General features: G+C 46.0%; 1 protein-coding gene across 1 annotated transcript in view; it reads left to right on the top strand.

Moving 5' to 3' along the window:
- AGBL4 (AGBL carboxypeptidase 4) overlaps positions 1 to 12898 on the top strand; it is a 1477624-nt gene extending 1464726 nt beyond the window's left edge. Inside the window, exon 13 of the mRNA XM_075067593.1 lies at positions 10503 to 12898. Within this exon, the coding sequence (XP_074923694.1) occupies positions 10503 to 10623 (121 nt within the window). The 3' untranslated portion in view covers positions 10624 to 12898. The remainder of the gene's footprint in view (positions 1 to 10502) is intronic.
- Positions 12899 to 13310: the final 412 nt, after the last annotated feature.

Genomic DNA, 13310 nt, shown 5'->3' with positions numbered 1-13310 from the left:
AGGGCCAAAGCTGGGGGTTCTTGGCTGGGGCCAGGACAGGACGGGGCTAGGGGCACTCAGCCCAGATTGGGCTGGGGCTGCGCAGCCGGGACCAGGAGCTGGGCAGGAGGACAGAGCCAGTGGCTCTCAGCTGGGGGTGCCAGGCTGGAGGGAACCCCTAAGCTGGCCGCATCTCCACCCCCCGCCGCGACCCAGCTTTCCTGCCCACGGCTTGTTTCAGGGGAAGCAGGGGAGGAGGAGGAGAAGGAGGTGGATCATTCAGGAGAGGAAGGGGAAGTGAGCTGGTGCCAGGGTGGACTGCCGGAGCTTTTGTTAAATAAAGCCCTTACAGAACTGGTTGTCCTGGAACAACCGGTTCTAAAAGGACTTCTAAATTTAACAACCGGTTCCTGCGAACTAGTGCGAACCAGCTCTAGCTCACCACTGGGCTCACCCAATGGGTCAAACTTCAATATAAGTTATACTGGGATAAATCTGAAAAATCCCACTGCCTCCAGTGGAGTTGCTTCTGATTTACACTGGGGTGAGATCTGAATCTGTCCCTTTGTGTTTTAGCCATGAGTCCTTGGTTACTGAAAGAGATGAAATTGGTGCATCGTTAGCCATGCTGCCATACTGGTGCAGTGACATGACACAAGACAAGGCAAATGCTTATATTAATTGAAAAAAACGACTTTCTGGACCTTTCAGTAAATTCGATTCAATTAATTGTCTCCATAGGCCAGAAATAGTCAAGTCAAACGTACAGTCTTCCACATTTGCTGATGGAAAAGTGACTCCCATTCCAGATGTACAATTCAGCAGCACTGACAAACCACTATAGCCTCTGAGAGCTGTGTGCGCGCGGCTGGAGTGCTTCCACTCCTTCCTTTGGTGCCTTGTTAATAGGAAATAAAACTGACTTGTGACTTTAATGAGAGACTTCCTTGGAGCCCTCCTAGAGGCATTTGCAAGTCAGGCTGCTTCTCTTGCCTATGGAGGGCTCAGGGCTCTTAACCTCCTAGGGCTGCTTGTAATGTCAACAGCTCACACTTCTCTACACAAGAGAGATCAAGTAGACTTACTTAGTTCCTGAGACACTGAAAAGCCTCCAGTTAGTAAGTGCTATTGGCAGTGCTTCCTGCACAGACACTGCTAAATAAATGGTGTATTTTCCTTCTCTCTCTACTTCACACTGCCCATAAGCAGGGGGGGAAATCACATAAATAATATAAGGAGGAAACAAACTGAGTAAGAGAAAACAAACCCATCCTCAACATTTCCCATTAACAAATCAGGATACCTCCCAGGAAAGGAGAATAGCAAACTTCTTCTTGGGAATTTTATTACAAGGACATGGCAATGCTGTGGTAGGTGCAGTTCCCACTTCCTACTAACAGGTGTCACCAGCATGACTTACAAATATTGTATATGGTACTCCTCCGGGCATGTCAGGTTATAGCCACCCATGGGTGATGGCTTGGGATACATCACAAGCTAACACAGAAATTATGCCTCATGATGGTCTCATTTACCTGCTGTCTACTCTTTTGTGTTCAGACAGCCCCAGGCTACATCAGTTTCTAAAAATATGCATTACTTTCCCAAGTAGGTCAATATATTTTTTAAAAAATTGCTGAGAATTCAAACAACTTTAATCTGATTTCCAGGGTGGCAAATTGCATTAGAAATGGAAGCGCTCTTACAGTTTAAAGGCAAATTATATGTTTTGCCTTGAATTAATTTTTGTTTTCCCCCCTTCTCTATTGATAATTATAATCTGTCAGCTTATTCCTACATACATCTGCACGTATTATGCAGATCCCGATACTTGTAGCTGTCGTTAAAGAAAACCTTTCAGGTTTTAAACAGTGACACATTTGCGTGGATTCAATTAAAAGGATCCATTTACGGCGTTCTGGGAGATTTGAATGGCTTGGCTAGCCTCCAGTGGAAGGGTTTGCAAAAATACCACGGTACAACAATTACCCTGTCAAGGGCTGAGAAATCACAATCCTGGCTGGAACAATGCAGCCCTGGAGTTCCAGTGCACGAAACATACTCCCAAACCGCAGAAAATGCATAAGGTTAGAGCATGCTTTGAGGCACTCCCCTGAGCAAATGATGGTGTGAAAACCACTGCACATCAGGAACAGGCCAGAGGAACATACTGTCTCCAGCAAACAAAGAGGGGAGTAATTTACTGCTGCCCTGGACCATCCATTGGTAAAGTTACTATCCCTTCCTCCCTGCTGGCTCTGCTATTGCCCAGCAAGTGGGATCTTGCCTCCCCTTCACCCCACCCCCCCAAATCCTCAATCCCAGAGGGAGTTCCTATGCTCCTATGCAGGTGGCCCAAAGTCTGGGTCACGTGCACTGGATTGTAGCTGTGGACATGGGAATGTTGTCAACGTGACAGGCTAGTCCAGACTTTAGTTCTGTAATATATACGCCCTGACCTATCATATTTTGCCACTATGGGATGGAGGGAGGCAGAGGGACACCAACCACGTAGCCGTGGTTGTTCCTGTGACCGAGAGAGAAGCACTGGCAAGTAGAGCTGGGCAAAAGTTTGCAACCGAAACTTTTTGGGGTGAAAAATGTGGATTTGGGTAGACCAATGTATTTCGCAAAATCATATCGATTTCGCCAAAGAGTTTCAGTTAAAATAAATGAGATTAAAATCGTAACCTTTGGTTTCACCCTTTTCAAAATGAAATGTTAGGATTCAAGATGACGTCTTGTTTTGAAATTTCCTTCAATTTTATGTAAATGATGTTAAAAGAAAAAGCTTTAAATCCAAACAAAATGGTTCAGTGGATCTGAAACATTGGTTTCAACTTTTTGCTTGGTAAGATTTTTTTTTTTTAAATAATCATTTTGGATCAACCTGAAATGATTTCTCCCAACCCTCTGTGGGTTTTCTAACAGCCAGTGACCCAAATAATCACTTTTTCACATGGTATAAGGTGAAAGATGGTGCTTCTCACAGCAGTAACCAGGAGCCTTCCCCAAGTGCAGCAGATTGTGTTTCTATTGCTCTGTCCCAGTGAGTACGTCAGGTCCTCCTGGCAGGACTGTGACACACAGCCCCTCTTCCATGATGGCATGAGCTGGTGCAAATGGTACATGCACATCTGTGCACACAGGGTGGGGGGTTGAATTTGTGCTTTTTGTCCTTAAAATATGCAGTTGTATCCACCAGAAAATTAATACCTTCTCAGCTAATGTCTAAGGATTTCGGCCCATTCCTATAACGTAGTAAATTTGTTTTCATTGTTTATAATTGGCCTAGGTTTGGAACAAGTACATTACCTAACTGCCAGCGCCTCCACTTGTCTTATCTGCTGTGCCATTTGATTTCTGGTTTTATCTTTCAAACCTGTCAGGCGTTCCCAGAAAATACAGAAAATCCTTGTGCGGTGTCAGACATGGTGCCAGTTACTTGTGCCTCTCTGAGACTGAAGCATTTGAAATAAACAGTTGTTAATTGTTTGGAAAGTGCACCTCTTGTACACCCAGGAAACATTGTAAAAATCAGTTCATCAGCTATAGCAGTATGGGAAGAGTCCATTGTTTTGTAACCATTTTCAATTCCAATGAGCCTATTTTGATCCCTGGCATGTGGACATGTATAATCTTCTATTTCTTGCCATTTCAACATAAGATCCAATTAAATTCATTCCCCTTTCATTTGCAGGCTGTTGAGTCACTAGTTAAAATCTACCCTTTATCAGTTGAGTGCTTAGTCTGTGGACAAACCTAGGATAAAAAAGTAGGCGTGTGGTATTGATCGTCAATACAAAGGAAGATTGGAATATTGTATAGAAAGATCTGGATGACCTTGAAGATTGGAGTAATGGAAGTGGGGTGAAATTCAATAGTACAAAGTGTAAGGTGATACACTTAGAGTCTAATAAGAAGAACTTCTGTTATAAGCTGGGAGCTCATCAGTTGAAAGCAAGAGATGAAGAGAAAGACCTGGGTGTGTGGGTCGATCACAGGGTGACTATGAGCCACTAATGTGATGCAGCTTCAAAAAAACCCTGAGATCCTAGGATGTACCAGGCGAGGAATTTCCAGGAGAAACAGGGCAGTGTTAATGCCATTGTACAAGGCACTGGTAAGCCCTCATTTGGAATGCTGTGCACCATTCTGGTCACCCATGTTCAAGAAAGATTAATTCAAGCTGGCACAGGTGCAGAGAAGAGCTACTAAGATAATCAGGGGAATGGAGGCCCTATCTTATCAGAGGAAATTGAAGAGTTTGGCTTGTTTAGTCCAGTAAGATGAAAGCTGAGAGGGCATCTGATTGCTCCCTATAAATACATCAGGATGGTAAACACCAGGGAGGGTGAAGAACAATTTAAGCTGAAGGAAAGTGTTGGCACAAGAAAAAGTGGGTGTAAACTAGCTATGCGCAAATTCAGGCTGGATATCAGAAGAAGTTTCCTAACCATCTGAGAGATGAGGTTCTGGAACATCCTCCAAATTGGAGTTGTGAGGGCAAATAACTTAATTAGATTTGAGAGAGAGATGGACAAATTAAGGAGTGAGATTGTATGATGGGGTTGCTTGTGATGAGTAGGGAGTCCCATCCAGTTTGTCTTATGTTCCTAAAATTTCATGCTTCAGGACTTTAGCCAGTCACCTGCAGGGATCAGGAAGGGAGGTGTTAGCTGGCTTTCCACGCAGTGTGGGCAGGAAGGAACAAGCTGCTTCCAGCCACAGGGGAGCAGGGGGATGGCGGGAGAGAAGAGATGAGCTCTACAAAGATACAGGCCATGTCATCTCTTCCCCCCTGCCGTTCTCTGAGGCTGGAAGCAGCTCCTATCCCTCCCCTCCCACACAGTGCCAAAAGGCTGCTGCTGGCCACATTCTGATGTGAACCCTGGCAGAAATCTGGGGGGGCGGTGCATGTGACCCTGCGTGCCCCCGCACATGTTGCCTCAGGAAGACACTGCGCCAGGTACCAGGAGAGGTGGGTCCATCCCAGGGGCCCAGCCAGGCATGGAGGGCAGAGAACGCAGGGCAGGGAGGGGAGAGTCCGTTGATCACACCCCCTCACCCATGTGAGAGAGGTGTATCGGAGTATGTGTGTGTCACCTCTCCCCGTGTGAACCCTAAAGCCTTGAAGATAAGAAGTAAATAAAAAGAATCCAACTACACAATATTTCTTTTTAATTGGCTCAGTCAACTTGATGTTAATTTGAACCTTTGTACTGCAGAGTTCTGATTGATAGCTGTTGTACTCACTTAAATGTGAATAATTTTACCAGGTGTCCCGTATTCAAGATAGGGAAATATGGTCACCCTAAACTTGCACCTCAGTCCCTTCTATTCTTTGTCTGTGGCACATAATAGGCCCATGATATACAGATCGGACGAGATGATCTGTTGGTTTCTTCTGGCCTAGAATTATATGACACTCTAATCTGGGTATATAAAAGTGCCCAAGACCAAAGATGGCGTCTTGCTTGCACTGTGAATCCTGAGGCAATAACCTGCCCTCCATTATGTACCGTCTTTTTCTAAAAGTCTGTTCTTTTACATATACCACGTTCTTGAGTTTATTGGGCCATTTGCATAGCCTACGAATTACAAATTCCTAAAGAGTTAGAATGACTCAGACACTTTTTGTATTTGTTATTTGTACACTGGGCTTAGGGCAGATGTGATGTTGGCTCTCTGTTGTCTGGCTTAGATGGCTAATGTAAGTTGAAGTAGTAACCCCATTTTGCAAACAAGGGCGGGAAAGAAGGCACCACGACTATGCCAATGCATCAGTGTGGACTATGCCAATGCCAAGTGCAGACTTGAACTATTTTGGACTGTTGAAATTAGAGTGACTCAATTTTTTATACCCCAGGAAAAGTTTGCTTTCCACAGTTCCTTACCTCAGAAATGTATTTTTTTTTTTTAGAGTGCAGTCAAATGTGGCAAATTTCAGCCATAAAGGTTACTGTGTTTAGATTGCTGGAGAGGTATGTTTTGGGTACATAGTAAGTTGACTGCAAGTTTTGATCTAAATATGGCCTTGTAACTGGCATGCCAAGTGCCTGGGAGAGTTAAGTTTGCCATTACTAATCATGAGCTATACCTATCTCATACAGCTGGAAGGGACCCAGAAAGGTTTTTGAGTCCAGCCCCCTGCTTTCATTAGCAGGACCAAATACTCATTTTGCCTCAGATCCCTAAGTGGCTCCTCTCAGGGAATGAGCTCACAACCCTGGGTTTAGCAGGCTAATGCTCAAACCACTGAGCTATCCCTCCCTGCCCTAAAAAGTCATACTTGGATCACTGGCTGCTGTCAGTTTAATGTATTTCCAAAATCACCTTGTCATATGGACCTCAAGTGAATGGTGCTCATGTTATTAATGAACCAGCAGATGCTATAGTTCACCAGGTTCTTAGATTACATCTAAAAATCACACCGTAAGATCTATTGCTGCGGCTGAAAGGTTAAGCACCGTGTTTCCCTTATCTGTGTTACAAATAACACCCTAGATTATTAAAAATGAGTGAGTTTTAAAGATCTGTTTTATCTGCTTGCCCCGATCATATTGTTGTACTTCCTCACTTCACTCAGTAGACCAGGAGTAATGAGACTGGTCAGTTTCACTTTCTGGGGATGGTTCTGGACTGTGCTTATGTAGTTTGACGCCAGAGTAACTTCATAGAAATCAAAGGGTTTGTACCAGAGTAAAGAGGGAGCGATGCTGTGAAGAATCAGGCCCTTTGTTTCTGATCAGTTTCATGTTTGTTCTTAAGCATTTACTGCAGCTGCTGTTGGGTTTCGTTTTTCATCACTGAACCCAGAAACATTCAGATTTAATCAAATAAAACATAAAAGGCCCATTCTCCATTCAGTCTCCAGGCACGTTAGGTTTCATGAGTCCCCCATTTCCACACTAAACCAATTGTTTTATTTAAATATAAACAGTCCCCTTTTCAAAACATCATTGTGCCTTAGGATGGCGATTTAGCAAAAGGAAGTACCATGTAAACGTCCATTATTTTCACATCTCTTTTGACAAATCTTTCTACAAAAACAAAAGAGCTAACCAATATCCAACTGCAGTTACGGCTCCCGGGTGAAAGTAGATCCCTCCAAATTATCAATGTGACATCAAGGAGTAGTGGCAACTTGGTTCAGTGCCTAGGATTAGGAATCAGGAGACCTTGCTGCTTTTCCTAGCTCTGCTCCAGAGCTGCTGTGTGGCCTTGGACAAATCACTGCACTTTTTCCCCCCTTTGTTTATTTCAGTTGTAAACCTCCTTGGGGCAGGTACTGTCTCTCATTACTTGTTTGTACAGAACCTTGCGCAACAGGAACGTGATTTTGGTTGGGCCTCTAGGCGCTGTGGTGGTCCATATAAGTAATACTCCTTGAGGCGACGCTCAGAAGATAGGCAGGATGTTGCTGATCACTTAAATATTAGACCAGGAGTCTGGGGCCACCTCTATTTGTATCTCCTCAGAGCAGTAGCGGATGAACAAACAGCACTGGCAGCATGACAGCTAGAAGGACTCCTTCATTGGGGAGAGAATCAAGAAATACAGGCTGTGTAGAATAAGGCGGCTGAGTCAGTAAAGGAAGCATGGAGGGTTGATCCAAGCCTATCAGTCATTGTGAAGCAGGTTGAGGGCATGTTTTGTTTTCTCTAGTCTGTCTGGAAACTGATCACTCGGTTTATAATGGAGAAGAAAATCAAAAGTTGTCTCTGGTTTTATAGCTGCCCAATGGCCAGGTTAGCTAGAGAGAGATAATTATGTGCCACACCAAGATAAGGAAGAGATGAAATAGAAGGATATTATTTGTGAACCCAGCAGAAGGGTAAGTTATGGCCACCCCAGTGCAGGTGTGCCGTATGGGGAGCACGTACAGGGAGGCCTTTCTCCCCCGCTGAATGCACCTTGCACAGAGGGCAGTCATAATTCACTCGCAAGCTTGCAGAGCTCAGTGGATGGGGTGCTGGCTAGTGCTACTGTTGTCAGCACTAATCACCCCAGAGAGGGCGTGTGTGGGCAGGGAGGGACAACTACAAATGCCTCTTTATACTGCGCTCCTCCAGCTCCCGAGAGACATTTCTGCCTTTCAACAGGAAGATGCCTAGGGTACCCCTACTTGGGCTCTGCAGCTTCTTCCTAGACGCAGCATCTGGACAGGCAGAACTCAGCCTAAATCATGTAGCGCTTTGCGACCTTTCAGGTCCAATTCTTCACTGCAGGCCCACCATGGCCAGGAGCTGCATGAGTGGCATCAGAATCCGGGGTGGAGGATATTAATTTAGTTAGGCCCAGCACTAGATTTTGTTTAAAAAGAGAGAGGCATTACAACCAAAGAGGAGTTAAATGTTTCAGGAGTTTTAAAGAATGAAACGAAGAGAGACTTATTTAAAACTAAGAGTAGCGAACACTTCCCTGCTGTGCTGGGCACAACCAGGACAGCACTCTGCTTGGGCGTGAGAAGCAGGAAGTGAAACAGACTAGAAACAAAAGTGACACTATCGAGGTCTGTTTCATTGAAGAAGCTGAGGGTGAAGTGCAGAAAAGTAAACAAGTAGCAAAAGCAATGGAAAGAAAATGAGACCTTTCCAAGGCTTTGAGTCTTAATAATCTAAGTAGGGCCTGAATGTGTAGGGTGGGAAGTCAAAGGGGCTGGTCTTTCTCTGCTCCTATTGAAGTCGGTGGTGCAACTCCCTTGGACTTCACTGGCAGCAGAGTTTGCCCAGTGCTGAGCAGCCGGTGGAAAGAGATAGGAGGACTCATCATGGTGACAGGATTCAGCTCAAGAGCTGAGGCACTCTCAATTCCTATCGCAATATTCGCAAAGAAGCCCAGGGAAATTCTGGCTGTTTTATGCCCACGGATGAACTTTGCGTTAGCAAGCCCAAGGTTAGAGAGGTTGGAAGGAATTCGGAGAAGAGCATCAAATGTCACTGAGGCTGGAGGGGCTGACTTTGGACAACATTTGAACAGTATTCAATCTAAATAGTTTGACTCAGGGCTCGTCTACACGGTGCCGCAGTTCAGGTGACGGCGGTGTGAATTGTAAAATGCTTTAACGTGCTGCGCTCCAACTGCCCTGTGTAGACCCAGCTGTCATGAATGAAAAGCTTCATTTCAACATAGTCCTGGCTGAATGTGACTACATCCACGAACACCTTTCTGTTCGCACCAGCAGGGTCTACATAGGACCGCTAGACTATTCTACAATTCACACACCCCTAGTCTGGACTCTGGCGCTGTGTAGACAGGCCTTCAGAGGACGTGTGCGTCTGCTAGTAGTGGGGGAAAGGGAAGTGATGTGATAGCCACCACCTCGGGGACTGAAACGGGGACCTCCAGAGATTAAAGCATGAGCAGCTATGACCTGAGCTGAAGAATGAGGCTCTGGAACCAGCTGCTATAACAACTCATATCCTCTGTGGATTGGCACAGAGGCAGGACCTGTAGCACACATTCACCGGTGCGTTACATTCTCGTTGAAGAAATACTTACAGTTGTGTAAGGGGGTATAACTAGGAGAAAATGTGTGGAATAAAGCAAAGAGGAGTTTTAGTTGAACACCAGGAAAAATGGCTGTGAGATTACTAGACAATGGAATGAGGGAAAAGATAGAACCAGTCTCCAAATGGAGGAGGTAGAAACCTCATCACCAGGAACATATGAAGTTCGATTAGAGAAAACACTGGAGACTCATGGAGGGAATAATCCTGCACTGGTCTGTAATAAATTAGACCTCCAGTTGAAGTCTCACTTGCAAACACACTCATTGCTCTGAGATTCTGCACAAGGGTTTTCCTAAGAACATCTCAAATGTGTGGTTTATGCATTGCTGCAAGACTGGGTATAGCGAGGTGGTCACCCGCTCCTGCCCTGAGGGGCTTAGAACAGCCCAGCAGAGGGCTGTGGCTGGGGCAAGCAGCTCCCAGGCTGATTAGGGAAGTAGGCACAGCTGGGAGCCATGCCCCAAACAGACCACAGCCAGCCCCTATAAAAAGGCTTTGAGCCAGGAGCCCAGACAGACTCTCTCTGCTTTCAGAGGGAGAGGGGCCTGGCTGCTGGGAAGCTCAGAGTGCCTAGAGTGAGGCAGGGCTAGGGAGTTCCAGGCTGCAGGGCCTTGTCCAAGGCCCCATAGAGGCACTGGGTTGCAGAGAAAGGCAGCGGGTCCAGATGCAACCTTGCTTATGATGAATGGCTTTTACACTGGAGTCTGCCCCAGGGAGTGGGGGTTTAGTGATTGATGCAAGGTTGGGATTAGAGGGTTCCCCAGAGAGGGGAGACCCAGAAGCAGAGTGTGGGGGTATTGCCAGGGCGCAGCACCCCAGATAAAGGGCCCTGGGGTCTGAGAGGGGCACGGGGCCAGTGGCAAGCAGGACACCAGCCTGCAGAGGGTGCCCTGGAGGCTGGTGAGCTAATTCCCTGAGATGACCAGCAGGAGGTGCCACAGAGGTGAGTTGTGCACACCTACACTGTTACTTCACAATGGTTTTCTTCCCTCTTTTTTCCTTCTTCAGGAAAGAAAAAATGCCCCCCTTCAAATGTGCCACCCAGCGGGGCCCAGGGAATAGCCACCCGGGCCGCAAGCTAGAGAAGAGAAGCCAGACGAATCCTACGGAGCACTCTCACTCATCATAAGGACATTGGGAAGCAGGCACTGAGGAAGTGGAACCTGATCAGCCCCTTGGGGGGTTGAAATTGGTCTTTTGCCCCCAAATAAGTAAAATAACAAATAGTCAGGGCTGGGGTGGGGTGGGGTGGGGTGGCGGCGAAATCAGCTAGAAATGTTACTCTTGTTTTTCTTTTTACCAATGGTAAATCAGTTCCAGGCCTTTTGGCTCAGCTCTGAAAAATGGGAAGATTGATTCACAAAAATCATTAACTGTAGCTGAACAGCTGTTAGTTACAAAGCAAGGAGGAGGGACCCTCAAACCTCTCCCCCTCTGTCTTTAAAGGAGTCATTGATTCACTGAGCAAACAATTCAAAGCCCCCCATCACCCAGTGCAATGTCTACTCCTTTAGGGTAAAATTCAGAAGCCTTTGTGCAAGTCTCATGTGTTGTTGCAGTTACCATGGGTTATTGTGTATAGAAGTAGCCCATGGGGGGTGGGCAGACATGCTCCTGTGTACCCCGCTTTGTGCCATCCTTCATTTCCTGGCACACATTTTTGCTCTTCCATCAGATCTTGTCATGAGAGACTCCTGTAGCACTGTTAATTGAGAGAGATGCATGCACACCAATGTGTGTGATGGTTCTCGCTCACAGAGCATGAGCTGAGTTGTGATGGGGGAGGATGTGTGGTGCCCAGGTAGGACCCTTTGGTGTCATTATTGTGCCTGCAGAAGCCAGTTCCTGGCATTACGCTCACCAGCAGCCCAGGCTAGACCCATATAAGAGGCTTAGTCTGTGTTCCCCAAGCAGCTGCTGGATATGTACGGGAATACACCCAGACCTGCCCCCAGTTCAATACAAACTGTTGGCAGCATTGATTGGCCTCCCCCTGTTGGTTGTTTCATGATGGGAGTGAGGGGCAAAGCACAGGGGACCCCCTGACTCTTCTTCCCCCCACCTCCAGAAGCTAGTCTGGCCCATAGTATCTACATGCATTGAAACTTGTGCTAAAAGCCATCTCCAGCGGGCAGCCTCCTCCCCAGGCCTCATGTGACCGACCTGAAGTGTCCCTCTGCTTTTCAGGAAAAGTGAGTTGAAACTCTAGGTAAAAACCTGCTCACTGTTCCCTTCTATGATCACCTTCTGCGGGGTCTATGGGGTTATGAAACCAGGTGTTAGTGATGGGGCTCGACCTCTCCATTCCCAAACCCTGGGCAAGTTTAGCTCTGGATCTTAGGGTCAGATTCTCAGCTGTTGATCCCTGATCCTGGGCTGGCCATGATGCTGAAAAGGCCTTAGGCAAATCTGAAAGCAGCTTTAGTTTGTTACACTGGCTGCAGTTGTCTCATATGGACTGCTGCACTAGCTGGGCAGCTGGCAAAGCACTGGGCACTCCACCCCCCTCTGAATATCCTCATCCTGTCCCCAGCGTGCCCCTGTCTAGTGAGTGTACATGGCTTTATGGGGCATGAGGCTTCCCGCCTCTCGTAGGAGGATGCTTGGCTGGCCCATTAGGGCAGCTTTTCACTTGATTTGCACTGACAAGGAAGCCCAGGGCAGAAGATACGAAGATTCGAGTTCTGCAGCTCGGGTACAGGTCTCACCCGCAGCTATATGGTGATGTTTGAATATACAGCCAAACCTATAGCCTGTGCATCAGTTGTATCCTCCCACACACACACAGCCTCATGGTGGGTAAATGAGGGCAGAATATGGCCCTGTTTGGATCTGAAAAAGAAGCAAGTCCCAAGAAAGCGACAAAACTGTAAATGCATAGATGTTGTCAAATACAATCCATCAACCTGATGTTTTTAATCTCTGGGAAGGGGAGAGACGAGAGAATAGGAAACAAGTTGAGAACAAGAAATAAGATGACCCATGGGAAGGAAAATGATAAAAACAAACTCAATATTGTCAGCATTTCAAGGTTATAGGGTTAAAGTGTGCATTTTTAAGGAGGGTAAAATGCCTTAATATGATGAATATCAATGCACCTAAAAGGCACAGTCCTGCTTTCCTGGCTCTATAAGCAGAGTAATGAATAGTGGGTGACAGCATGATAATTAAAATGACCCCTTGGAGATATGGATTAGAAGGCACGCAGAGCGGGGATAACTTGTCCTTTGAATTAATCTAGTGTTAATTTATTACTATAGTTGGATTTTATAAGGTTTAAGTGGAAGACTTTCAAAGTTGGTTTACTTGGAGGGGAAAAAAATGTTCCCTTTGCATGTTGATTGAAACAAAACACTTGCAGAATTCCTTGATGTTTCTTTCTGAATGGCTCCATGTATCTAGGATTTCAGGATATTCGTTGGAGAATTTAATCTGGAAAAAATGAATAAAGTGATAGATGCAACAACTGAGCATGTCTTTGCATTTTCCTTCTCTTCGTCCCTGCAGCTATGCTCACAATCCTCGGGGTTGGCTGGACAGCAAAGGGTGGCGAAGGGAAACATGGTCACTGTCCTGCTACCAGTTCTCAAAGGTTCCTATCATTTCACTTCTGTATTAATTTACATGGATATTTATTTCTTTACACGATGCACTCTTTGCCAGAGGATGTTGTGAAGGCCAAGTTTATAACAGGGTTCAAAAAAACTAGATAAATTCGTGGAGGGTAGGTCCATCAGTGGCTATTAGCTAGGATGGGCAGGGATGGTGTCCCTAATCTCTGTTTGCCAGAAACTGGGAATGGGCAACAGAAGATGG

This window comes from Chelonoidis abingdonii, chromosome 7, assembly GCF_003597395.2.
Source record: "Chelonoidis abingdonii isolate Lonesome George chromosome 7, CheloAbing_2.0, whole genome shotgun sequence".
NCBI lineage: Eukaryota > Metazoa > Chordata > Testudines > Testudinidae > Chelonoidis > Chelonoidis abingdonii.
This window is presented reverse-complemented; position numbering and strand designations above follow the sequence as displayed.